This window comes from Rasamsonia emersonii (genome assembly GCF_000968595.1).
Source record: "Rasamsonia emersonii CBS 393.64 chromosome Unknown ctg1118621759968, whole genome shotgun sequence".
In the NCBI taxonomy this organism is placed as follows: Eukaryota; Fungi; Ascomycota; class Eurotiomycetes; order Eurotiales; family Trichocomaceae; genus Rasamsonia; species Rasamsonia emersonii.
Genome location: NW_013563319.1, coordinates 186,044 through 210,234, shown reverse-complemented (window position 1 = coordinate 210,234; position 24,191 = coordinate 186,044). Strand labels below are relative to the sequence as shown.

General features: G+C 55.7%; 7 protein-coding genes across 7 annotated transcripts; 4 read left to right on the top strand and 3 right to left on the bottom strand.

Moving 5' to 3' along the window:
- Positions 1-1,796: 1,796 nt before the first annotated feature.
- T310_0939 (Vacuolar assembly/sorting protein VPS8) lies at positions 1,797-6,703 on the bottom strand (the record flags this gene model as incomplete). The annotated part of the gene is made up of 3 exons (XM_013476232.1): positions 1,797-5,870; positions 5,998-6,297; positions 6,362-6,703. 3 exons carry the CDS (start codon positions 6,701-6,703, stop codon positions 1,797-1,799), a joined length of 4,716 nt encoding a protein of 1,571 aa, XP_013331686.1.
- A 1,426-nt stretch (positions 6,704-8,129) lies between these two features.
- Positions 8,130-9,092, top strand: T310_0938 (uncharacterized protein; the record flags this gene model as incomplete). The annotated part of the gene is made up of 2 exons (XM_013476231.1): positions 8,130-8,667; positions 8,731-9,092. 2 exons carry the CDS (start codon positions 8,130-8,132, stop codon positions 9,090-9,092), a joined length of 900 nt encoding a protein of 299 aa, XP_013331685.1.
- Positions 9,093-9,596: 504 nt separating this feature from the next.
- T310_0937 (DNA-directed DNA polymerase) lies at positions 9,597-12,841 on the bottom strand (the record flags this gene model as incomplete). Its single annotated transcript, XM_013476230.1, has 7 exons — positions 9,597-10,275; positions 10,347-10,778; positions 10,835-10,996; positions 11,050-11,221; positions 11,270-11,763; positions 11,799-11,992; positions 12,104-12,841. The coding sequence occupies 7 exons, from the start codon at positions 12,839-12,841 to the stop codon at positions 9,597-9,599; spliced, it is 2,871 nt and encodes a 956-aa protein (XP_013331684.1).
- Positions 12,842-13,273: 432 nt separating this feature from the next.
- T310_0936 (uncharacterized protein) lies at positions 13,274-14,287 on the top strand (the record flags this gene model as incomplete). Its single annotated transcript, XM_013476229.1, has 2 exons — positions 13,274-13,645; positions 13,901-14,287. 2 exons carry the CDS (start codon positions 13,274-13,276, stop codon positions 14,285-14,287), a joined length of 759 nt encoding a protein of 252 aa, XP_013331683.1.
- Positions 14,288-14,562: 275 nt separating this feature from the next.
- On the bottom strand, positions 14,563-15,088 carry T310_0935 (uncharacterized protein; the record flags this gene model as incomplete). The annotated part of the gene is made up of 2 exons (XM_013476228.1): positions 14,563-14,610; positions 14,771-15,088. 2 exons carry the CDS (start codon positions 15,086-15,088, stop codon positions 14,563-14,565), a joined length of 366 nt encoding a protein of 121 aa, XP_013331682.1.
- An 875-nt stretch (positions 15,089-15,963) lies between these two features.
- On the top strand, positions 15,964-21,384 carry T310_0934 (PHD finger and BAH domain protein (Snt2); the record flags this gene model as incomplete). The annotated part of the gene is made up of 3 exons (XM_013476227.1): positions 15,964-16,645; positions 16,763-17,246; positions 17,313-21,384. 3 exons carry the CDS (start codon positions 15,964-15,966, stop codon positions 21,382-21,384), a joined length of 5,238 nt encoding a protein of 1,745 aa, XP_013331681.1.
- A 1,374-nt stretch (positions 21,385-22,758) lies between these two features.
- On the top strand, positions 22,759-23,776 carry T310_0933 (uncharacterized protein; the record flags this gene model as incomplete). Its single annotated transcript, XM_013476226.1, has 5 exons — positions 22,759-22,916; positions 22,984-23,240; positions 23,373-23,424; positions 23,578-23,632; positions 23,708-23,776. The coding sequence occupies 5 exons, from the start codon at positions 22,759-22,761 to the stop codon at positions 23,774-23,776; spliced, it is 591 nt and encodes a 196-aa protein (XP_013331680.1).
- Positions 23,777-24,191: the final 415 nt, after the last annotated feature.

The window sequence follows — 24,191 nt, the reverse complement described above, 5'->3', positions numbered from 1 at the left end:
GGTCATCCTCTCGCGATTGGACAGCAGCGAGTTGGAGATGAAGCACTGCAAGTAAGAGCAATGGCACTGGAGCCCTAAGGACGAAACGGGAGTGGTTCGGTGGGGATTTCGCGGCGGGCCCACGATCGCCCCCTACCTAATATCGAGTGCCGGATTCGCAGGTAATAGCAGGAAACAGGGAAATGGTATGTTTGGTTCATTGAGGGGAACAGAACAGCGACCACGGCTCTGGATCTAGGCATCAGTCAGATGACAGGTCATAGCTTTCATTCAGCAAGAAGAAGTCGAGTCGATCCTACCTAAGCCAGGCTGCAGATGACAGAGGAAGAGCCAGATGATGTCGCCATCAGCCGGCGGGGTCATCGCTGACACGTAGAAGAACGAGAAGCAACAACAACATATCAAGCAACGCATTTGATTTTGCTTTCTGCGAGTCGAGACTGCCCTGGCGGATCAATTAGCGTTGACCAAGCGTCTAGCAGGAGCGAAAGGTCGTAGCGAGGGAGATCCAAGGTTACTTCGACGCGCGCTGCGGGCAGGCCAATCGCCAATGACAAAGCGCCAGAGCGGTGCGGGCGTGACCAAGCTTTTTTCGCTGGGGAAGCCAAATTGAACAGCCGAGCCGAGCGTTTCAGAGTCTCCGGGAGGGGTGGGGCTTGGCATTGAGAAGTCAGTCAGCTGCAGGCAGTCATGCCCACGGCTCACGTGTCTGAAGAGCATCTTATAATACGGAGTATAATATAAAGTCGCATCTCGTCTGCAGGTCTGCAGGTCGGATGACGGCGGATGCAGATGCAGATGCCATGCACATGCATATACGACGCTGCGTGAGGAGACACAGCAGTACAATACAGTACATCACCTACGGAGTACCTACGGAGTATGTACGGAGTACGGAGCACACAGTACCCAACTCGGTACTTCGACCTCCGGACTCCGTAGTCTCCGTCTAGGCTATCCACGTAGAGTTTACTACTAGAGTATTGTGCGTACCTGCATATGCATGCCATCGAGACTAGAGCGTCAAGTTTCAACTCTGTTGCGCCAAGCTCATGGGGCGCGCTGCCTGGCATCGACTCGTCGAGGCATCCCGGCTGTCTGATTCGCCAGACCTATTACCAGCGATTACATAATGCCGTGCAGACAGACATGTACCCATCTCATAGGGCCCTCCGGTCGGACAGCCGAGTCCAGAACTCAGGGTCGACGCGATCGTCCGCCGGACGTCCTGCTCGTTCAGGACAGGAAGAACGATCATTAATAATGTCATTATGTCGATTACCTGCGCCGTGCCTTGAAGGTGGCCGCCACGTTGCACCGTGTACCGTGTCCCAAGACCCTAATGCTAGTGGGGTGACATCCACCTCCCCCCCTGTCGTCCATTATTCTTCCGTCCGCTGGAATTTGGATTCCGGAGAGTCGTGAAAACGATTAGATAGGAAGATAAAGCGGAGATGCGAGCCAGACTCGGAGTAAGCAATCCTCCGGGCTACGAATAGAGGTACCTCGGTAGGTACAGTACATACATAGTTACCGATTGAATGCTACCTATTTGGGTAGGATAGGACGGAAGGTACAGAATAAACGAATTAAACTATCATTACAAAGACACCCAAAATAATAGATCGAATCAAATGACTATGATTGCAGCGGATATAATTATAAAAAAGAAGAGCACGAAGAGAGGACAGCAGTACAGACAGACACACATGCTCATGCTCGTCACACGGTCAATTAAAAAAAAAACCAGTCAAGCCATCTCAGCGCCCACAGGGCGCTCGAAATCTTTATAACAGTTATGTACAAACCGGGCACGTCAGTTCGCGACCCGGATCACGCACCAGCGCATGCGATCGATGACCCCGGTTGTCCTGATTGGGGTCGTGCTCCGATCGGGGGCCCGGCGCGTTCGCCAGACACTGTTGGTGATACAGATGTCGACAGGCAAAGATCACCACCGGTCCTAGCTCGTGCTCCGCATCGTTGCCCCTCTCCGGGGAATCCTCCCCCTCGCCGAACGGATGCTGCTGCTCATCGACCCCCGCTTGGCTGGGCCTCTTGCCTTTTCCCTGTGCGTCAACACTGGCCAGACGCTTGGCCTCGAGACGTCGGTTTTCTTCCACTTGCCGCCTCTCCCACGCTTCCCACAACGACCCCCCAGCTCCAGGCCCCCAGACTCGCCGCCGGCAGATCTCACAGACCTGTCCCCTCGGCCGCCACCCGCGCTGCCGCAGCTTCGTCACCTCATCCACGTGGACGAACAGGTCCTTGTCCAGCATCCCGTTGGCCAGCGCCAGAAGCGACTCCTCGTAAGTGTACGCCGAGAAGATGGACGCCAGCACCGCACGCAACTCGGACAGCGACGGCGACCAGCTGGCCGCCCGGGTGAGAAAGGCCCGCAGAATGCGAAGGAAGGACACATCCGTCCGCTCGGAGGACGACGGTCCGCCCGCTTTGGTCGTACTGGTCAGGAGTGCGGTGAAGACTTGCTGCACCAGTCTGCGAAGGGCCGACGTCAACTCGGCGCCGTCGTCACCCTCCTGCTTCGAGGAAAGCCCCGCTGCTGATGGAGCGTCACGCAGCAGCGACGATACATTCCGGGCAATCCGGACCACGGTATCGATGAGGTCGAGCCAGAGATTCTCCTCAAACGACAAGGGCTGTTGCAACGCGGTCGAACCGCGTTTGCTGCTGCTTGGTATACCATTCCGCACCCTTTTGGAGCTCTTGGTCTGGCCCTGGCACAACCACGTGCCCACTCGCGTGTACTTGTCGAGCGACTCCAGGAGATCCCCGATCGCTTCTGCTGTGCTGGCAGAATCCGGGGCTTCCCCCGCGTTCCGCAGGATCCCTGCCAGACCGGATTCCAGGGTGCCCAGATGACCAATGAGTCGGTCCATCGCACTTCGAACCTGCCCCTGCCGTGCCAACAGGATCACAGCCGCATCCACCACGCCGCTTCCCTCCATCGCGGGGAGGACCTCCTCCAGCCGCAGATCACCCACGCGCAGGGCATCCACAAAATCAGCCACGTGAGAAGGGTTGTATCGGCACAGCAGTTGCACGTAGCGTTCAACCATCCAATTCTCCCACTTGGCAGGAGGGTTCCTCTCAGTCGTCGAATGGATCTCTGGCTCCAACAGGGTCCCCAGGTAGTGGAACTGCTTGTATTCGTCATCATCCAAGGCACGGAGAAAAGACTCGTGTAGGGCCGGCGCAAGCTGTTGCACCGTCTGGGCAGCCTTGGACACGTTGATACGGGCCAGCTCGCCCGCGTGACTCTTGACCACCTGAAGGACATCTCGCTGCTGCTTGGTGCTCAGCCCGGAGCCCGGCCGGAGACAATCGTGGATGCAGGAGAAGACCAAGTCCTGCCCACTCTTGTCTTCGAGATACACGAGGATCAGCTCGGGGAACTGCCTTTCGGAGCGGTACGTCGATTTGAGAACCCGGAAGAACCGTGCCTCCTTGAACAGCGGGATCAGGCTTTGGATATCCGGGGGGCGATAGACAGACAGCAAATACTCCACACTCAGTTCGCAATCCTCTGCCATCTCCTCACTCGGATACTGGCAAAGGCGTTCAAGCACCTGGTGGAGAGTGGTCCCTGAGAGGAGAACATACTGCGGATATTTCGGTAGGTTTCGGGCGATAAACATGTCCAGATAGATGGTCTCGGCAGGGCCGAAGGGAGGCGCACTCATGACCTCCAGCAGGATGCTGACCAGATACTGTCGGTTGACAGTCAAGCCCTTGGCAGAGAGACCGTCTAGCGCTTGGCTCGAGTCACCGTTCGTCAGCTCGGCCGAGTCGTTCAGGAAACTGTCCTCAAACGCCTCGTTAAGCATGCTCATGAAACTGGGAGCGTCAAACTCGAGGATCGCCCGAAGGCTTGCAAACGACTGTCTCTGGTGAGGGATAGGCTTTGCGTCCAGAGCAGAAGAATGACCGCCCGAGAAGAGATACGTATACAGTGCCGTCTTGGCTTTCGTCGCTTCGTCCTCCTCCATCTCCTCGCCGGTAGGGTAGATCCGGCCCGTGAGGATGAACGAGAGATACGGAAACATTTTCATGGCGTTATCGTAGTTCTTTCCCCCATCAGCCGCGGCGTCCCCGTTGACCAGCGGCTCCGTCACCCGTCCAGCAAGCTCCAGCAGCTCTTGTAGCGGTCCGATGTAGTCTCCCAAAGTGCGATTCCAGACGTAGATGAAGGCATCATATAGATTGTGCTGCTTGCACAGGGTTGTCACCTGTTCAATATCCATGGTTGTCGGATCGAGAAGACAGATGATCTCCTCGAGCCGGCTGGACGTGTGGTTGGTCGCGTAGTGATTGATCAAAGCCTTGAGAGCAGTCGGCGGCAAGGACCGCACCGCACCCTGGAGGATGGACGGTTCAAGGACGTCCAGGAAGATGGCTTCCGAATCATGTTCTTCGTACCAGTTATATACTTCGTCCCACAAGAAATCGTAATCCCCCATGCAGATACAGGCCGCGATAGAAGCATCGGCCAGATCTTCCAGCTGCGACTTGCCCAGTCGTTCTGTGCTCGCTTCTTGGTTTCTGCCGAATGCGTACTTGAGCGAAGCCGACATCATCTCCAGCAGCCTTTCCCGGACGATGGAGTGCCGCAATTCGTCCTCCTCGGGGAGACCGACGGTAAGCTTCTCCGCATCACCCCGATAGTACGATGTTGCCAGTCGGATCGCAGCGACAAAATCTCCCGCTTCCATGTAGGCAAGAAGCCGGTCCGCCCAGTTGGAGAGGCTGCCCACCGAGAGATCATTGTAGCCGAGAAGAAACAGGCGGCCTTTGTAGGCCCGAAAACTTGGGTAGAACGCATCTCCAACCACTCCGTGCATAGACGGGTCTTCCTCGTTGTATTGCTCCACCAAGGTATGGAGCTGCGAGGAGAAGAGATCGACATGGTAGATGTGTTTGTGTAGCAAGTCAAACGACTCCGTCACCGGGAGAGAAGGGTCCTCCAGGATCAGCAGCTGTTGCGTGACAGTCAGCACCGCGAGGACGGAGCGACTCAGCCACTGCACCGCGACAATGGCCTCTTTAGCTCTCCATCGGCTCCTGGGTCGGAAGTCGAGGACGGGCGGTCGGTCTTTACCCGGCTCTCCTTCGGGCTCTGCTTCCGATACCTCCAGCACGGTGAGCACATTCGACCAACAGTACACGAGTTTGGTCTTGGAAGTATCGTCTCTCCCCTTCAGTTTGATGGCCGGGAACCAGGCCAAGGCGGCCGTCATGACGCCATGGGAGGCCACCTCTTTTGGTCGAGGTGACTTGTACTGAGTCTGCGCGATCGGGGTGGTGGAAACAATAACCAGAAGGTAAGGAGTGAGCATTGCGACCAGACCTAAGCCATCCGTCGGCTGTTCCACGTTGCCCAGGGGGAGAGGGGAAAAGGCGAGCACCGAGCTGGGCTTGCGCGGTCGACTGCCTGGTGCCGGAGTTTCGGGATACCGGCCTAATATCCTTGTCGTCTTGACGGTTCTCCCGACTGCACCCATCCCTCTTGTAGCGAGGTGCGAGAACGCCATGCCGCGGTCATCAGCGGAGACCAGCGCAGTGCGCCTCGTACCCAGGAAACCGACATGAATGACGGAGACACCCGATATGTGGCCATCGGATTTTCGCGCTTCGCGTTGACCCGCAGAGATGGGGGGGATATGAAGGAATGGTCGCGCAGCCCTCGAGATCTCCCAGGTGAAGATATCACCTGAAGCATGGCCTCCCGCGACGGTAGAATGGTCCGCCGAGATGGCCAGGGACATGACCGAACCGCATTCGACAGCTGAGTAATTAGTCGAGGTGGCACATACACATAGTAGGATAGTCCAGGTGCGTACCTTTGGTACCTGGGCCGATGATGGTCTTCAGATTCTGTTGATAGTCGAAGACAAGGATAATGCCTTTGGACGTCCCGACCACAATGGCCGTTGAAATGGCCATGCATGTCGGCCGGCCAAAGTTGCGTCGGCCCACCTCCGAAAAGGCCCGCCCCGTGATTTTTTGCAGCTTAGTCCATCGCACGACCTCCCACGGCCCTTTCGGAGCCTCGACCTCGGAGTCCGGAGCGGAGGAAAAGGTCTGGCTGGCAAAGGAGGAGTGGCGAGAGTGTTGGTGGATCAAATAGGGTGACGATGGACGAGGGCTACTGAGCGATGAGGACGACAATCGCGACTGAAACCGCAGGTCGAATGGACGATGGGAAGGGCTGGGGCTGAGGCGGGGAGACCCTCGGAGGGCGAAGGCGCTGCTGCTTGGGGACGAGCGCAGAGATCCCTGTGAGATCGGATCAGTACAGATGCCACTTCGGCTGGTCGGAGAGGGACCATAGTCCACGCACATGGAGAGAAGGAGTGTCATCGGGGAGGGATGCTGTGTCAGCCACACCCCCAGCAGCGCGGACAGGATAGCCCTGCCGGGAGGCGGTTTCAGTCTCAGCGATGGAGCCCGCCCGTTGGCTGAGTTGGTCGTCGCTGGCTGCAACCGATAATGGCGCATCATTGTAGATCAATTGATCGTCCTGCTCTTGCTCCTGCTCCTTCTCTTGTTCACTGTCGATGCGAGTACCGGAGTTGGTCTCGACATGTCCGTTGGTCTGCGTGGGCAGCTCGTCGTCTTCCTGGCCCAGGTCAAGCTCATCCTCGCGGGCCCCATCATCACTCCCCTGGTTCGTGGAGCTCATCGGCACTGTCTTCGAATGACCATCGCTCCTACGGTGGCCGGAAAAGGTAGTATCTCCTGCAGGCTCCAGAGTTAATCGACCAAGCTCGTCTGTGCTGGTGTCTCGACAGAGGCGCGGAGGACGGCGCTTGTGCTTCTTGTCGTCAGCAGCGGTCAGACCGACAATCCGACGCAGTAGGACGGGCAATCAATGGCTCGCGAGGGGGCCGTTGCCGCAGCAGAGGATTGTCGAGGAGGCAGGACGCGGTGTTGATGCCTGTTCCTGCGGTGTTGCGGTTCTGCCGGGCGGCCAGGTGACCGCCTTCCCCACAGGCCACGAGTCGGGGCTGCCAGAGAAAGCAATTATCGATTACTTTATCAGCACGCAGGGCAACGAGTTTCCTCATGGATTACTGCTGGTCTCACGGTCTGTTTGGCCTGCTCTGCTCCACTCTCCAGGTGCTGCACTGTCCAGAGATGCCTAGATACATGTACTTCCTGGATTTCCGTGCAGTACAGTATTATCGGACAGTTGAGAGTTTGGCATTGAATCTACCTCTGCCTTCTTATCCTGGAGAGTGTATACTATTATTATTCTTCAGTCCGGAGTATAGAGGAGTATATTCCCGGCTAAAGCGCTTTCGCCAAATCCGTCAACCAGCTGCCTTAGGTATCCCGTGCTTGATGCTCGTTACAGTATAGTAGTGTCGGATAAAGCACTCAAGAGAGGGGCTGTTGCGAATCACCAGTCACCGCGATGCTTGACGCTCTGTTTACACTAGGATATGCGCAGAAGATCCCTTTGCTTGAGCCCGTTGAATCGAGATGCGCACCTGACACTCGTGTCTGATCTGAATCTGATCTGGATCCGTAGGTATACCAGCTCACGGGAATCGTCAGGTGAGTAGTCCATACGGCCATATCCATCTGCCAGACCATGTCCTGGTAGAAAGAACCAGCAAGGGTGTCATCATCGGAATCTCCGTGCCATGCTCATCAGCCTTCAGTCTTGGGGCTGCTCTCCGAATGACGAGTGGGCGGCGTCGACAGGCACACATGTCCCCGATAGCGGCAGCAGACAGCCCGCGATCGACTGATGCAGGGAATCCAGCCCCCATGAAGAAGGGCATAACTGGAAGCCGGAGCAATGATGTGATGGACGAGGTTGCACTGGAATCGGCTGGCCCTGTCAGGAGGCCCACTTGAGCGGCTTTCTCAGTCGATCTGCATTGCTTGGCCCGCTTTAGCTCGCGTGTTTATCCTCTTATCACGGCCGATATTATATGCCGCATGTTCCTGGGCCACATGAGACCCAAAGATGGTATTCCGGATGCAAGGTACGGAAGGCTATATTAAGTAGAGGCAGTTCCCCCAGGATGCATTGCTGCAAGCTCTGCCCGCAGCTGTTTGTTCCTCTCCAGCATAGCATAACACAGTGACACCCCATCATGGCTTTCCAGCGGCTTCTGTGTTTCGGCCTTCTGTCTGCCGCTGCCGCCCCCGCGCTTGCGGCGACAACGTGCAACGGGCGCAGCGAGTTCTGCAGTCGTTCGTACTCGAACATCTCCCTCGTGGGCGCCCACGACTCGCCGTTCGTCGGCGATCTCCCGACGGATAACCAGAACATCAACATCACCGAGCAGCTCGAACGGGGTGTCCGCTTCCTGCAGGGCCAGACGCACAAGAATATCGAGGGCGAGCTCGACATGTGCCACACCAGCTGCTTCCTCAAGGATGCCGGCAGCCTGGTGTCGTTCCTCGAGACGGTCAAGACCTGGCTCGACGGCAACCCCAACGAGGTCGTCACGCTGCTGATCACCAACGGCGACAACGTGAACATCACCGAGTTCGACTCGGCCTTCGACCAGAGCGGCATCAAAAAATACGCCTTTGTGCCCTCCTCCAGCCCGAACCCCTTGTCCATCAACGACTGGCCAACTCTGCAGGAGCTCATCGATGCGGGAACTCGTCTGGTAGCATTCTTGGGTAGGAGGACGCCCTCACATGATCCCGTCTGCTAGTTTTGGCTGACTCTGGTCGAATTGATAGACTATGGTGCCGACATGAAGACCGTACCGTACATCCTCGATGAATTTGCCTACTACTTCGAGACCCCCTACGACGTGACCAATGCCTCGTTTCCGGACTGCAGCATCAACCGACCCCCGGGTGCGAGCGCTGACGGCCGGATGTACATCGTCAACCACTTCCTCGACGTCGACGTCCTGGGGGCGTTGATCCCGGATCGTGAAGCCGCAGACACCACTAACGCTGCGACGGGCAACGGCAGCATCGGTGCGCAAGCCGCCCTCTGCGAGTCCCTGTACGGACGGCCCCCGAACGTCGTCCTGGTCGACTTCACCGACAAGGGCGACATCTTCGCTGCGCAGGATGCGCTGAATGGGTTCTAGACATCCCGCCAGGAATGCTTGTAAATAGCCGGAAGTCATGAAGTCACGTTAGACCTATGGCATGACGTATGCATGTATATATCGGTTTGTGAGTGACTTATGAGACGATGTTGATAATACACGAGTAGTGATACGACAATGAGAGCTTTTCCACATGACCCCAACTGTACAGATCACGTAACTGGCAGGCAATAAAAAAAATAACAATACTAGTCAAAGTCCGTACGTACGGAACAGAAAAAAAAAGCTCGAACACATGGATGGGTCAACTCGGCCCAAGTAAAACTCAAATCAAACCAATGAATCTGGAGAAAGGGTACTAGCAACGTCTGCTTCCGAGTCGCTTGAAAATAATTGATGGAAGATTATATATGTCTATATATGCAAAATTATGCCTATTAGATGCCGTGCAATTCAGAAACGGCAGCTTGTCCTGACAGAATCATATCCAAAATCTATTCGGATAAAAATGCGCATGATATCCATTGGACGTCTGTACGGTAATCACTCCTCTATTTCTACTTGCATTTGACGTTCTGCAAGATTGTCAGCATCATGTATCCAACACAGAGGAGGAGGAGGAGGCAGAATACCATAAATTTTGTTTGCGGATCCAACGATAACTTCCGCTTTGGCCAACAGTTTCGCTGCCTCCCGCTCCGCCTCTTTTTCGTCATTCTGATACACCTGTGCTTTCCGAGGGCGCGCCTGGTCGTGGTGAGCAAGGATGCGAGCCACGCCGGCGTGGGTTCCGAAACTCACCATCATCAAAACCGGAACGAGGTCCTTAGGATCTGCCTCCGCCAGAGCCCTCACGCTGCGAAATCCGTTTTCCCACAGCAGGCGCGCCGTCCAGCTCTTCACATAAGCTACCTGAGCCATCTCCAGCAGATCATCCCTCGCCCCCGCTTGCAGCCGATCCCTCATGTGGTCGAGCACGACCGCCAGCATCCCCCACCCCATCCGCTGGCAGAACTTGACCATCCCGGCCGCGAACCCGTGGCAGGTCTGCGCCAGATTCTGCACGACCCCGCGTGGGGTGTGGTATCGCTGGGCGATCGTCGACAACGGAACTTCGTTGCTCAAGTCCCGAAGCTGAAAGGCCGTGTACGCACGACGGTAGATGCGGGCCAGGTTAATCTGCGCCGGGGTATTTTCTTTGAGCGAGCCTCCGGTCTGCACCCTAGAGAAAACAGTCAGCAACCCGCATTCCGGACGGCATGAAAATGGTGCCCGTACATGGTATTCACAAACCCAGGCTGCACTCCAACAAATTGCAACGCTCGCAGGCCACTCTCATCCAGAGCGTCCAGCTGATCCCGGAAAGTGGGCCAGTCGATGGTCGTGTTCATCGCAACCTGAAGCGGCGTAAACATGTAGAAAATATGCATTTCCCCATCCATGACGAATGCCTGCAGGGCCCGCCTGAGTTCGTCATAGACAAAGAGGCCGTCGTCGGGAGCAAACGATGACGCCACAATAGCTTGTCCCAGTCGAGTCGGTTCGTACGACCCATCGTCTCGTAGACGCACCAGCTCTTCCTCCACCAGTTCCCCAAGCGACGACTCGATCAGGTCCAAAATTTCCGCCTTGTCCCGAGTCCGGTAAAGGAGGGTACACTCCATATATTCCTGGATGGCTTCGCGACCGGAAACCAGCCGCGTGGCAATAGCTTCCAAAAGCGCCCTTGCAGTGCGTAAGCAACGAGAAAGTCTCAACCGAATGAGATGGATCCACTATACCTCTTGACCCCTTTCTTATCCCGAGCGAGACAGCTCTCGATGGCCGGCGTCTCCGCTTCCCAGATCTCCGAGACGGCCTCCAAGTCGGATTTTTGACAGATGAGGTATGTCTCGCCAACGGTATCCTTGCCTTTGCGCCCGGCTCGACCACGCATCTGCCGTCTGCATTCGTCAGTTTCAATCCATCTGCCTGTCACACCAGCCCAAAGACGTACAGGAGAGCCGGCCCAACCAAGTCGCGGCCCATTCGAGCACCCTGCATGATAACCCTTCTCGCGGGAAGGTTAACGCCCGCCGCCAGGCTACAAGTTGCCACGATGACTTTGATGACACCTCGATCGTAGGCTTCCGCGACCAGATCCCGTTCCTCGGTGGTCAATCCAGCATCTGAGAAGAGTCAGCTCCTTTGTTGCAGCAATCCCCAGTGGTCCTTACGATGAAAAGCAACTCCTGCAAGAATGGTCTTCTGGAATACGGGGTCCAGGCCACAGGGTAAGCTTTGCAGGTCAGCTAGGAGGTCGAGCCTCTTCTCCAAAACATCCGGTTCCAATGAAGACGGATCGGGCATCGCTTCGCTGATGAGAACGGCGTTCATCTGGCACAACTGCCGGCTGCCGCAAAAGACCAACGCGCCGTATCCCGCCGTCGCGGTCTCGACGGCCAGAGCGACCATCGCATTATTCGTCGCGTTCGCCAATTCTCTGAACGGAGACGGCTCGATGGTTCGATGGGGAGTCACCGATTCCTGCAAGGAAGTGGAATTTAACTGAGACGCGGTCCGAAAAAATTCTTTCGAATTGGCCGCGGGATATATCGCATTTTCGTACACCAAATACTCCTCGACCGGCACGGGACGATGGTTGGAAACGTAGTAATTCGCACGCAGCCATTTTGCAAGCAGTTCGGCATTCTGACGCCAAGTCAGCGCCCTGGTCATACATAGCACACAATACATGTCGATTACGAAAGGCCTACAGAAAGCGTTGCACTCATGCCAACAATCTGGATATCTTGTTGCAGGAGGAGCAACTTGGTAATCATCAGTTCCAGGAGGTAGCCACGACTGTCGTCGTCGAGCATATGGATTTCGTCCACGACGACGATGGCGAGGTCATCGATGTTGCACTCCTCGACGGCAGCGTTGATCAGTGCATTTGCCTGGTTCGAGGATTAGATATGGATATGGATAGCCAACTCAGACCAAAAAACGGACCTTTTCTATGGTACAGACTGCGATGTCCGTATCGGCCCAGGTGCTCCGCGATTTACTGCCACCAAAAAACCGGTTACGCGAACTGACTTCTGCAGCTGCCTCCGTCGCCGTTTGGGCAGGGCGACATCGTCCCCATCGTCGTCGTCAGCGACGTTCTTTTCCACATCTTGCACGACGCGGCGGAGCCATTTGAGCTTCTCTTGGACGAGGGCCACGTAGGGCAGGACCAAGATGGCCTTGCGCTGCGGGTTCTCAATGACTCTTTTGAGCATCAACACATCGGCTACCAATGACTTGCCGCCGCCGGTGGGGGCGGTATACAGGAGGTTCTTCTCGCCGGAGAGATGACCACGGCCCAGAAGACAGGACGCCTGCCAGGGATAGATACTGTCGATGCCCAGCGCGGCGAAGTTGGCGACCAAGGCGGGAGGCAGGCCATACCTGGGATGCCGCAGCGACAGCAGCGGGTTCTGAGTGGTGGACGGGGCGGTTTCCAGTTCGGGGCGAAGGCGCTCAGGCGGCAGCAGCTGACCCGCAGGAACGGCACCCGCGACCGGGCGAATCTGACTAGCGGCGATGCGGGGCCTGTGACTGGCGGAGGCCGCACGCACAAAGCCCTGCCTGCTGAACGTCGAGGGCATGGCATCGTCGGCAAGGTCGGCTCTGTCGACGTCGCTGTGGTCGCCTCCCTCGCGGGGTCTTTTCACCCCAGACAGCGTCGTCGTCTGTCTGCGGGCGATGTCGACCGACGTCTCAAAGCCATGAGTCTGAAACGGCTGGCCTGAAACCGCCATTGTTCGTCAGGGACCTGGAGTCTCGGGGAGGAGGAGGAGGAGGGGACCGTCATGCTTTGACGGATGGCCTGCTGCTGAGCATATACTCGAGGGATCCCCTGGAGTCAGAAGGAATGGCGAAGACCATTGGAAAGAATCATGGCTTGGGTGGTGCGGAGACGGAATGCTAGCTTTGGCCTTCAGGTAGCAATAACAGAGGCTTACGGAGTATATGAAGCAGCGGGTGTTGCCTGTCTCGAGAAGACGCGCAGCAGTGGCAGCCTGAGGCATCCAAACCGGTTCCTGATCCTCGACCGCTGGACCCGCCAATCAGAGCCGTCGATCAGCTACCTCGATAGGTACCTAGGAGGTGCTGGCAGACCTCCAGCTCCCAGACGGTAAGATCGAAGCGCGGGGATCTGGCAGAGGACGATCGAGAGTCGGATGCTGGTGATGCACGCCCGTCATCCACGAGATGGACAGAAAGAAGAAGATTCAAGAATCTATACGAGGCTAGCAAACAGACGCGGTCTGGAGGAGAGGCCGTCGTGGCTAGTGCCGCGGAAGCCGAGGCTGAGGCGGACCCAGTCAGATCACGGGGCTAGGCGGCCGTTGCGCGCGCTGACTGGCCAGGCACCGATGCCCTTCCCACCCGGCCGTTTCCTGGCTGCTGCCGTTGACTCCATCCCCAGCGCGTGCCAGCCCGTCGGAGCCTGGCGAGATTCCCCCATCCGCGTCACCTCATCGACCCTGGGCGAAGGACAGCCTGCGGTTCGCGATGAAGCTCGAGGAGGCAATGGGATCATCAGGATGCTCGTCCCCGTGGTGAGACAGATCATCAACATGACGGCTCTTGGGAGACCCATGGATGCCAAGCGCTTGCCTGTTTGGGGAGGCGAGGGCGCGTCTGCGGAATTACCTAAGCTAAGGCACTAGATCCATTCCAGCACTGGCGGGCGATCCACCCGACAATCATCGACATCATCCATAGTATCGATGACCCTCGACCCGGCTGTGGCAGCGGTCGCCCTGCTCGACACATGATGAATCATTCATGACGAGTCTTGCTATGCTGTGCAGAAACAACTGGCCATGCCAGCAATGAGAAAAATAGCAGAATACGCGGTACGGAGGAACAATCACCCCGGGGTTGCTATTTTTACTGTGCTTCGTACGCGCGGCTTCTTGCGGGACTCGCATCGCCCAGCCAGGCAGGCGCTGGCCGGAGGGAGCCGGGCAAGAGCGGCCGAGCATCGAAGCGCTCTAAAAGGCGCACAAGGCAGGCGCAGCGCACGCCGGGGAAGGAGCGAGGTCGAGCGTGAGGTTGTGCTCTGGGGAGCAAACGTGACCAAGCCCAGAGTGGCAAGCAGCCGCCAGGGTCCGCCCGTCAAACCCACCACGGCAATTTTTCGCAGCGATGCGCCACCCCTGTCGTCCACCAGCCTGCCCCCCGTCTGCAGACAGTAGCAGTACTCGATAATAATAATGACACAGTGATAGCAAGAGTAAGAACACCCGTAATAACAATAGTAATCATGCGTGGAGTATTGCGTGGTGGAGTGGCGGAAGAGGCACCGTTTATTTGGCTCCTTTTCCTTTTTCGCCAAACAACAATCAGACACTGTAAGATCATGGATTCACGTCACCTCGACCACTCCATCACCACCGTAGAAACATCCATCGCATCGGCCCAACTGACGCGACGGACAACGCAGCGGCTGCCATGTCAAGGCCGCGAGAGATTATATCGGCTTGGCTCCATGCAGGTCGTCGAGGGAAACCGGACTAGCCTAGCCGATTCATGTTCCACGCTCTCCAGATGCGCCTAAGATGGATTATTATATTGCCAAAACCCTCTTTGGGTCCGAACCCACTCGTGTGGTTTGCTGGCTCGGGCGCTACATTCCTGGGTTCCGCTTCCCATCATGCATCCATCTTTCTACTACTTACACTACTCCCAGACAGGCGTGTCGTCTTCCGTTTCTTTTCGTTTTTCCTTCCCCTCCCACACGCCGTCTGCCCCCTCTTTCCGCAAGGCACCGTAGTGAAGAATCTATATTCGTATATACCGACAACATACCCTCCCCAGCTACTACTAGCAACGACATCGCATCCGCCATCCTTCTTCGTCTTTCCACCGGGCGGATCGACCGCTCCCCCTCGACGGGCTCCGTCATCCGCGAGCAAGGGACTGCCATCTTGGCTCGTGGAGCGCGGCCGATCAGACTGGTCGATGGTTCCTCTGGAGGAACCGTCATCCTCACACATCGGGACTAGGCCCCTGGTCTTGGTCTGGGACGTGGCCGGGATCTAACGTCTAAGGTTGGCGGATTTCCTCTCATCTGGTCTTCCTCTTCCCGTTCCCTCTTTCTCTCCTTCTCTCGTCTTTCTGCCCGTTTCGCTCCCCCTCCGTCCCCAGCATCGCCATCCCGGCTGCAGCGCGCAGAGTCTGGACGGACGAGTGGATCGCCGCCCTGCGCTTCTGCTTGCCGCCGTTCCCACGATTGGACCCGTCGCCCTTACACATCTGGCGCTCCCCTCCTTCCTCGTTCTTCTTTCATCTGATTTTCCTTCTTCCGTAGTCCTCGCTCCTGTCCCGTCACGGCCTCTCGTTCTCTGCCTTGTCCTTTGATCTGCACCCCCGGTGCCTCGCTGCCATTGTTGGTGTTCCTGCCGCCGTGTCTCTCCACTCGGACACGCGCCTGTGCACCGGAGGCAGTCAGTCGCCCGATTATCGGGTCTCTCGTGGTTGGTGTCTGATATCCATCTCCCCCGTCGTCTTATATCACGGTGCGCGTTCCTGCGCCGCACCAGCCTGAGCCCATCCTCCTGCTTTGCATTTCCTCCCTTTCTCTGATATAATTAGACTTGTCTTTTTGCCACGACTTGTGGCCATCCCACCTGCCTGCCACCTTTGTGTTTGTCCCTCTGCCCGTGCATCGGCCCAGACGCCCTGCGTCGTGCCATTCTCGCCACGGCGAGAAAGCGCCTGAGTTTGCTTTCTTTTTCCCCCCATCACCCATCCGCTTCTAGCCATACCTTCTCTCCCATCTGGCATGTGCTTACCCGCTCCGTGTTGCAGTTTCTATGCGAGCATCGGGTAGTCGGCGTCGCTGTCGGTACTCCTGTCGCAGGGCAGAGTGATGTCCGCGGACAGATCGTCCACTGAATCCTTGCAGCAGACGGCCGAACCACCTGACGCCATCCCAGCGGGTAGCGGACCGGCGCCTCGGGGCAAGCCTCGACAGCCCGCGTCCTCATCCAAGTCCGCGCCGATGACTGCCACTGCCTCGTCTTCCTCAGAGGCCGGGGCTGGCTCCGACCCAGCCCAATCCTCCACCTCGTCTGCGCCGTACGGCACTCGCTCTCGAGGTCGCAATGGCGCCCCGAGACCCAACTACGCCGAGGACCGGGATCTCGACTTGGATTTCGAGACGACCAGTCCCGCCCCATCGTCCAAGGCCGCCAGCAGCTCCTCCAAGCGAGGTGCGGCCCAGCAGACCGGCGCTGCCAGTGCCAACGGCTCTCCAGCCACCGAGAGTGACAAGGACGCCATTCCGGGGACATCCACCTTTTCTGCCAACCTGAATGCCAGCAACGGCTCAGCCGCCGGCTCGAAGAAGCGCAAACAGCCATCCAGCGGAAGCGGTTCGGTGGCTGCGAATGGCAGTGGCTCCTCTAAGAAGTCCTCCACGACGGCTTCGCGCGTCGAGGGCGGACGCGACCCCAGATATTCCAACATGATGACCTTTGAGAACACGGGAGCCCGGCTGAATAAAAACGGTCAATTGAAAGCGGACGATGGCACTATCCTTTCAGTAAATGGTACGTTTTCTCATCTCTTCGCATTCTCCCGTTATCCGGCTTTATTATTATTTTTTTTTAAAAAAAAATTCTTCATTTTTAGCCTTAGTCTACACGGCTTATATTGACATGCAATAGATCACGTTTATCTGATCTGTGAACCCCCGGGTGAACCATACTACCTAGGCCGAATTATGGAATTTCTTCCATCAAAGGAAAATCCCTCAGGTCCTATAGAGATGGTCAGAGTCAACTGGTATTATCGACCAAAGGATATTCAGCGGAGGGTCCCGGATCCGAGGTTGGTGTTCGCGTCAATGCATTCCGACCCCTGTCCGCTCTCGTCTCTTCGCGGCAAATGTTCCATCCTACATATCTCGGAGATCGAAAATCTGGATGAGTACCGGAAACAAAAAGATACCTTCTGGTACGAGAAGATGTTTGATCGGTACATGCACCGTTATTACGAAGTGGTCCCCACCAAAGATGTCATCAATGTCCCCGCCCACGTCAAGAAAGTCCTGGATGAGCGCTGGAAGTTTGTCCTCTGCGAGCCCGCGAGGAAGAAGGAGCTGACAGGCGCCGTCAAAACTTGTAAACGATGTGGGCTATACGCCGCTAGGTAGGTGCACCATGCCATTCATTGTTAAAAAAAAAAGATCTTTCCTCTAACTTTTTTTTTCTCCAGTGCGGAATCGGTGGATTGTGCTGTGTGTCACAGTACCTATCACATGTCCTGTGTGCGGCCCGTCTTGACGAAGAAGCCGGCGCGCGGTTTCGCCTGGGCCTGCGCTGCTTGCAGTCGCGCTCAGGAACGTAGATTGGAAGCGCGAAACACGCCGATCATTGGCGACGCACCGCCAGAGGTCGACGAAGAGCTGCCAGAAGAGGAGGAAGACGATCCGGTTCCCCCGCCCAGCGCAACCGGGCGGAGCAGTCCTGCCGTCGCAGACGGAAAGGACATAACCCCCCAACCGGCCACCGCAGCACAAATCCAGCAGGCAAGCATGTGGCCATATCGGTATTTCGGAATCCATTGTCAGATGGAGGATGCATTAGATTATGATGACCGGATCTATCCGCGGGCCAGTTCTCGGATTGGAACCCGTCATCAGGCCGTGGTGCCGCCATGGTATGGGCATCCCGTGCGATATGTCAAACCTCTGGATCTGAAGAAGAAAGGCGGCAAAGCAGGCAAGGGGGGGAGTTCGAAAATGTCCAAGGAAGCTTTGGCCGCGATCGAAGCGGAAAAGCAGGAGAGGCTGAAACGTCCCAAGTGGGTTCAGGACGAGCCTCCAGGATATGTGCGTCGGGGAGAGGATGAGCCAGTCCCGATGAATGGGAAGCAGGTTCGCACCGCGGAGCTGCTTTTCAAGATGCCCGAGGCACATCAGATTCCCTCCAATCGCGGTGAAGATGATGCGCCTGGGTCGGACCTGAGTCCGGAGGACCGGGAGAAGTTCATCGATGATTACATGAGCCGAGCCCGGAAAATTGCCCCCGAGAAGGGAATTCCGGAGTACTCGACCAACTTTCTGGACAAGGCTCTGGAGTATCTCTACTCGGAAAGCTTTAATGTGGAGGCGGCGCTGGCGCGGCTCCGGCGCATCGACATCTACAAGGACCTCCAAGAGCCCAAACTGACTCCGGAACAGATCAAACTGTTTGAAGAAGGTGTCGCCAAATACGGATCCGAGCTCCCTCAAGTCCGAAAACATGTCGGCGATATTGAGCACCGCCACATCGTCCGCTACTATTATATGTGGAAGAAGACCCCGAGAGGGCGTGAGATCTGGGGTAACTATGAAGGGCGACGGGGCAAGAAGGAGTCCAGACGGGCAGATTCGTCGGCGAAGTTGGTCGACGATATCGCGGACGACTATGACGACTCGGCTTTCGATAATGAGAAGGCGGCAGCGAAGAAACGCCAGTTTCAATGCAAGTTCTGCCAGACGCGCTCCTCCCCCCAGTGGCGACGGGCTCCCAATTCCAGCCCCGGGGCCACGGTGTCCAGCGAGTCATCGTCCAAAAAAGGGGACAAAGGTCAACAGCTCACGGTGGCACTGTGTCACCGGTGCGCGGTGCTCTGGCGAAAGTACGCCATCGAGTGGAAGGACGCTGACGATCTGGCGAAGAAGCTTGCTACCGGTGGTAACAAGGCGTGGCGTCGAAAGATGGATGAGGAGATGCTGGCCCAGATTCTGGTCTCGGACGAAACGCCGCTGAACATCAGCAGTGCTACGGCAGCGACGGCGGCATCACTCGGGGTGAATGTGACTCCTGCTTCCACCACCGATACGCCGCAAGAGCCAGCCAAAAAGAAGGCCCGAACGACCGCCGAGAAGGACAGCACGGCAACGTCGGCTCGCACCTCGGCGGAGCCGGCACCAACGAAGAAGAAGGCGGCCGAGAAGCCCGCTGAACCACCCCCGATCGTTCCTGATCCTCCGCGTGCTAAAACGCTGCCATGCGCCATCTGCAACAAGATGGAGCCCATGGGGGATCAGCATCTCTCGTGCCGAGATTGCCGGCTGACTGTCCATCGAAACTGCTACGGCGTCAGCCAGTCCCGGAATTGTACCAAGTGGCTCTGTGACATGTGCGCCAACGACCGGAACCCGATGATCTCGACCTGCTACGAATGCGTTCTGTGTCCCGTCACTTGGACGGAGCATGAGTTGATGGAGCCACCCAAGTCGACCCACAAGAAGAAAACGGATCGCGACCGGGAAAAGGAACGGATGGAGAAAGAGATGGTCCAGGAGGCCATCAAACTGTATCGACAGCGACAGGAAGCCGTGGGGAAGCCCATCGGTCCCCGAGAGCCGCTGAAGCGGACAGCTGGCAACAATTGGGTCCATGTGACGTGTGCGATCTGGAACCCAGAAATCAAATTCGGCAATGCTCGAGAGTTGGAGCCTGCGGAGGGCTTTGGCTTGATCCCCGCGGAGCGGTACCGGGAGGTCTGCAAGATATGCAAGACGAACAAAGGGGCCTGCGTGACCTGCCACTATCCGGGCTGCAATGCCAAGTTCCATGTCGGCTGCGCTTTTCAAGCAGAATACACCTTTGGCTTCGACATCGCGCCTGTCAAGAGTTCTCGAAGGGATACGGTTCCCACCATCAAACTGGGAGAGGAGACGGGGTCGGCCACGGCGGCCATCTGGTGCCCGTCTCACACGGTGCAGACGATCGTACACGAAATGAGCGAGCCCACGGATGAGGAAGGGCTCCCTGCGTTGCAGCTCTTTGCACGGACTTACAAGCAGGCCGATCTGAGCTTGACGGGAACCGTCCGGAGAGCGGCATATATACAACAGTCCATGGGGGCTTCGACGCAAAGCAACGCGGCTGGTTCCGCGCATCGGCGAGCGTCTGCTGCGAATGGCGTGGCGACGTCACATTCGAAAGACGAGCACAAGAATTCACAAGCTTCTTCTTCTGAAACTGCTGGCGATGAGAACGTCACTGCCTCCGAAGGGCCCACGGACGTTTCGCGCCCTGCTGTCAGTGCACCGACGGGCAAGACATGCGTCCGTTGCTTGACCACGGTCAGTCCGAGATGGTGGCCCGTCGAGAATGCGTCCCGGCCGTCGATTGGAACTGGAACTACTAATGGGACGACTCACTTGACCAACGGCGTCGGGCCAAATGAGCCGTTCCATGCTCGTAATCGGTCGCAGAGTTCCGCTAACGGAGACCATACTGCCGTTGATAGCGGTGCTGATGCCGGCCACAGCCAGTCTTCATCAGCTCCAGCGTTGGTTGAATGTCACAAATGCCACATCAAGAAGCCGGCCCTCCAAACATCGCCGGAACATCCCTCCCCGTACTCGGTTCAACGGGCCCCTATCCTTCCAGCTCCCCGGCCCACGGAGTATGGTCCTCCATACGGACCGCATGGCCATCCTGGCCAGCCGGGAGTTCTTCCTCGGCCTATGGCGCCCGGTCATCATCCACCTGGCGGATATCCTGGCTATGATCAGCGGCCTGGTGAATATGGAGATCCCAATTATCGTCATGGGATCGGACCGGGAGGGTCGCAAGCCAACGGTTTCCCCCCACCGCCACCTCCTCCTGCTGCGTATCCCGGAGGCCCTCCACAGCATTTGAATGGCTTTCCGGCGACAGCAGCACCACCGCCACCGCCGCCTCCTCCTCATGCTCCTCATGGTCCTCCTCATGGACCTCCTTTTCCTCCACCACCGCCAGCACAGCAATCACACTATCCTAGTGGTGCTCCGCCGCCACCGCCGCCGCCGCCGCCGCCATCGTCGCACTCGTATCCTGGACATCAAAATCCGTACGGACCAGTGACGATGCCTTCGCCTCATTCTTCACACGCTCCGCCGGCTCGTCCATACACAACGTCAATGTCACCGCCCGACGTTCATGCCAACATCGTGCGGCACTCTCCTCAGCATTCGCTCACCACGGCTCCTCCGCCGCCACCGTCGTCACGAGTCTATTCGATGGACCGCGTTCTGAGCGCGCCGAGTCAGTCTCCTTCCATCTCTCGCGGCAGTGCTGATCCGCCGGTACCGAGCACGCCAGGCCGGTCGGACGAGCCAGCGAGGCCACCCAGTAGCGGGCGATACAGCGGGCCGAATGGAACCAGCACAGCGTCTGGGGCAGGGCCAGGGACAGGGTCCGGATCCGGAACTGTAACTGGAACTGGATCCGGAACTGGATCTGGGTCTGGATCTGGGTCTGGGTCTGGGGCCAGCGCAAGCCCGTCGTTGAAAAACCTGCTCTCTTAGTGGCGTGTTTGAGATTTTCTTCAAAATGCATCTAGAGGCTTAACGTTATGAAAAGCAAAGAAAAGAGAATATATGTGTACAATAATTGTTGTTTTGACGTTTTTCTTTTTCACCGTTTGTGATTTTGCTATCTGTTGTTTGGGGTTCGATGCATGGCATGCACTGGCATTTGGGATATATCCTCTGGCATCCGGCGTTTTCATGGGTTTCTATCCATTAGACGGGTCGTATGCTCGAAGAGGCTGAGTAGTAGAGATTTAGGCGCAATAATGCATTACACCAACGATGCAGATGAAGTAGTGGGTGTCCATCCAACTTATTAAGTATATATTCCTACGACAGTACGACAGTACGACAGTAAGGATTTTGTTATGCGTGTCCACCACCTCGTCCGGCCATGGCCTACATCTGGATACCTAAGGAAAAAAAAAAGAGGTTGGTTATTCGTAGCTACACATTGCGGAAGTTGAAAAAAAAACCAATGCTGTTGGTTATCATAGGGAGCACCCCGCCTGCGTGGAGGTGAATTAATTTAGCATAGTCAGCACTCAGCACTGAGGGGGGCTGGAAGCCTGCAACTGAAGTGAATCAATCAAATCAAAAACAGAGAACAAAGGAAGAAATAAGAATCTTGGGTGAAGAGTGAAGACCGCAGAAAGAAAGAAAGTCTAGCTCGCTAGATACACACACCAAGAAAGAGAAAGAGAGATTCACTCTCTCGCTCACTCACTGTAAGTAATTCCAGTCCAGTCACTACCTACTGATTCCTCAACTCTGCTGTCAACTGTGACAGATACCTACCTAGGTAGTATCATCCTTAAATTATTAACTGCTGGTACTTAGCTGACTGCTCCATATTATTTATTTTATTTATTTTTATCTTCCTCTCTTCTTTTTCTTCTTCTTTCTTCTTATTCTCCTCCTAATCCAATCTTTATCATTTCTGCTAAATCCCCCTGTTCAACTTCTTATTTTATTTATTCTTGTCTTTGCCACCACGACGCCAAGAGCTTTCTAAAAGTCAAATCTCAGTAAGTCTTCGCAAATAAATTTAATAAAATTGCTCTTCTTCATAACAACTAACTAACATGACTTATCTATCACCGAAAGCACTGGGGTTTATACCCTAAAGGATCTAGAGTCCCCCGCGAAGGTAAATACTTTGAGGTAACAAAAAACGAAAAACGAGCTTCTTATATATTAACGTGGTTTTTGGTTTCTTTTTTTTTTAATAGCGTCGCAAATTGATTGGCGGTTCATATGAAGACAGCTAGCTAGCTCCGAAGATGAGGAGTTTATATAAACTGGGACAACAGCCGGTGATGGAGTCAAGTGAGGAGGAATCTCTCAGCGAGGGATTGGGCGAGGATGAAGATGAGGACGGCAACATCACTATCGTGGCCGGCGGGCCAACAGATGAAGAAAGAGGTCGAACAAACAAGCTGTGCTGGAAGACGAAGAAGAGTGGGCAAAGCTTGGCGAATATCAATCAACGCAACGCCGAATGCTCGAGCCAGTACTGCCACCTTCAAGTAAGTAGCTAGCGACGATGCTCTCTGGCTCGAAATCAGATCGCAAGTCCTAATCTCGCATTTGCAGAACAATGTCCTCTATTAGTACACGTTATCCTCTGAGATCGAGAGGTCTGGCACCTGCTCCTCCCCCTCCTCCTCCCCCTCCCGTTGCTACGCGAAACATCGAATATACGAGGCCCAGAAGCTTCCAAGCAGCCTTCTCAACAAGACAAGAAACTCAACTGCTGTTAGTTACCTCGAGTTTCTCAACTACGGAAATATCAACCTGGCAGAAGAGGAGTACGGAGGTGAAGAGTTGGCTGAGATCCCTTGAACGAGCATGTGAGTTTATTTATTTATTTCTTAGGATGAAGTATGCTGTTTCCAGCAGCTAGCTGACTTGCATCAATCAATGAATCAATCAATAGGCAATCGATGCCCAGCGATGGAGAAAGGATAAATAAGAAAGGACAGTGAGCTGGATGGAAGATGTTCTGGATGGATTTGGTCAAAGGATGACCCAAAGGTGAGATATGTGAGCACCTGGGAGAGGGTGGACAGGGATACTTTCTGCGACATTATTACTACCGGGAAGAAAGTGGTTGCCAAACGAGATGCTCTGCCAGACGTGTCCTCTACGACTGCACCATAACGCCTATGACTACATATTTAATTTTAGCCTGACAAGTGGCCAACCAGGAGCAGTTGATGGAATTCTCAAGGTGCTACAGAAAGTAAGTTATGGACTCTGTCTCCCGGCTAGCCAAATGATTGTTTATAATATTTGCTCTAGGTTTATCATCGTTCAGATCTCAAACACGGAAAAGATTGAAATGGTCGAGGAAGAAACACATTATTCTCGCGACTCTAGAAAGTGAATGAAGAATGAAGCTTTCAGATTCCTTTCTGAGACGTCAGTATAACGGTCCTTTGTCGACCGCCGCAAACTCACTGACAAAGCAGCCGATGTTCTTTCTCCAAGCAGTCCTTGCCAATGGCAGCATATGTATACCTCGAGATTTGGAAAAATGAAGGTTATTCGAATATACTACGAGCAAGGCTGGCTAGCCTCATTCGGAAGGAACCCTTGGATTAAATTCAATGCCATGGAGAGATTGTCTGTGGGTTTCCAACCCGTCTGCATGCAAAGTACGCATTATGGATCTCAACTACGCTAGAATCTGCTTGCTGACCTGAATAGATTCGTCGAGTATTTATTACATTCCCAAGCAAATCTACTGTCCTGTTCCCCATAAAACAAGCAATACCCCAATGTCAAGGCTTTAGCTGAAG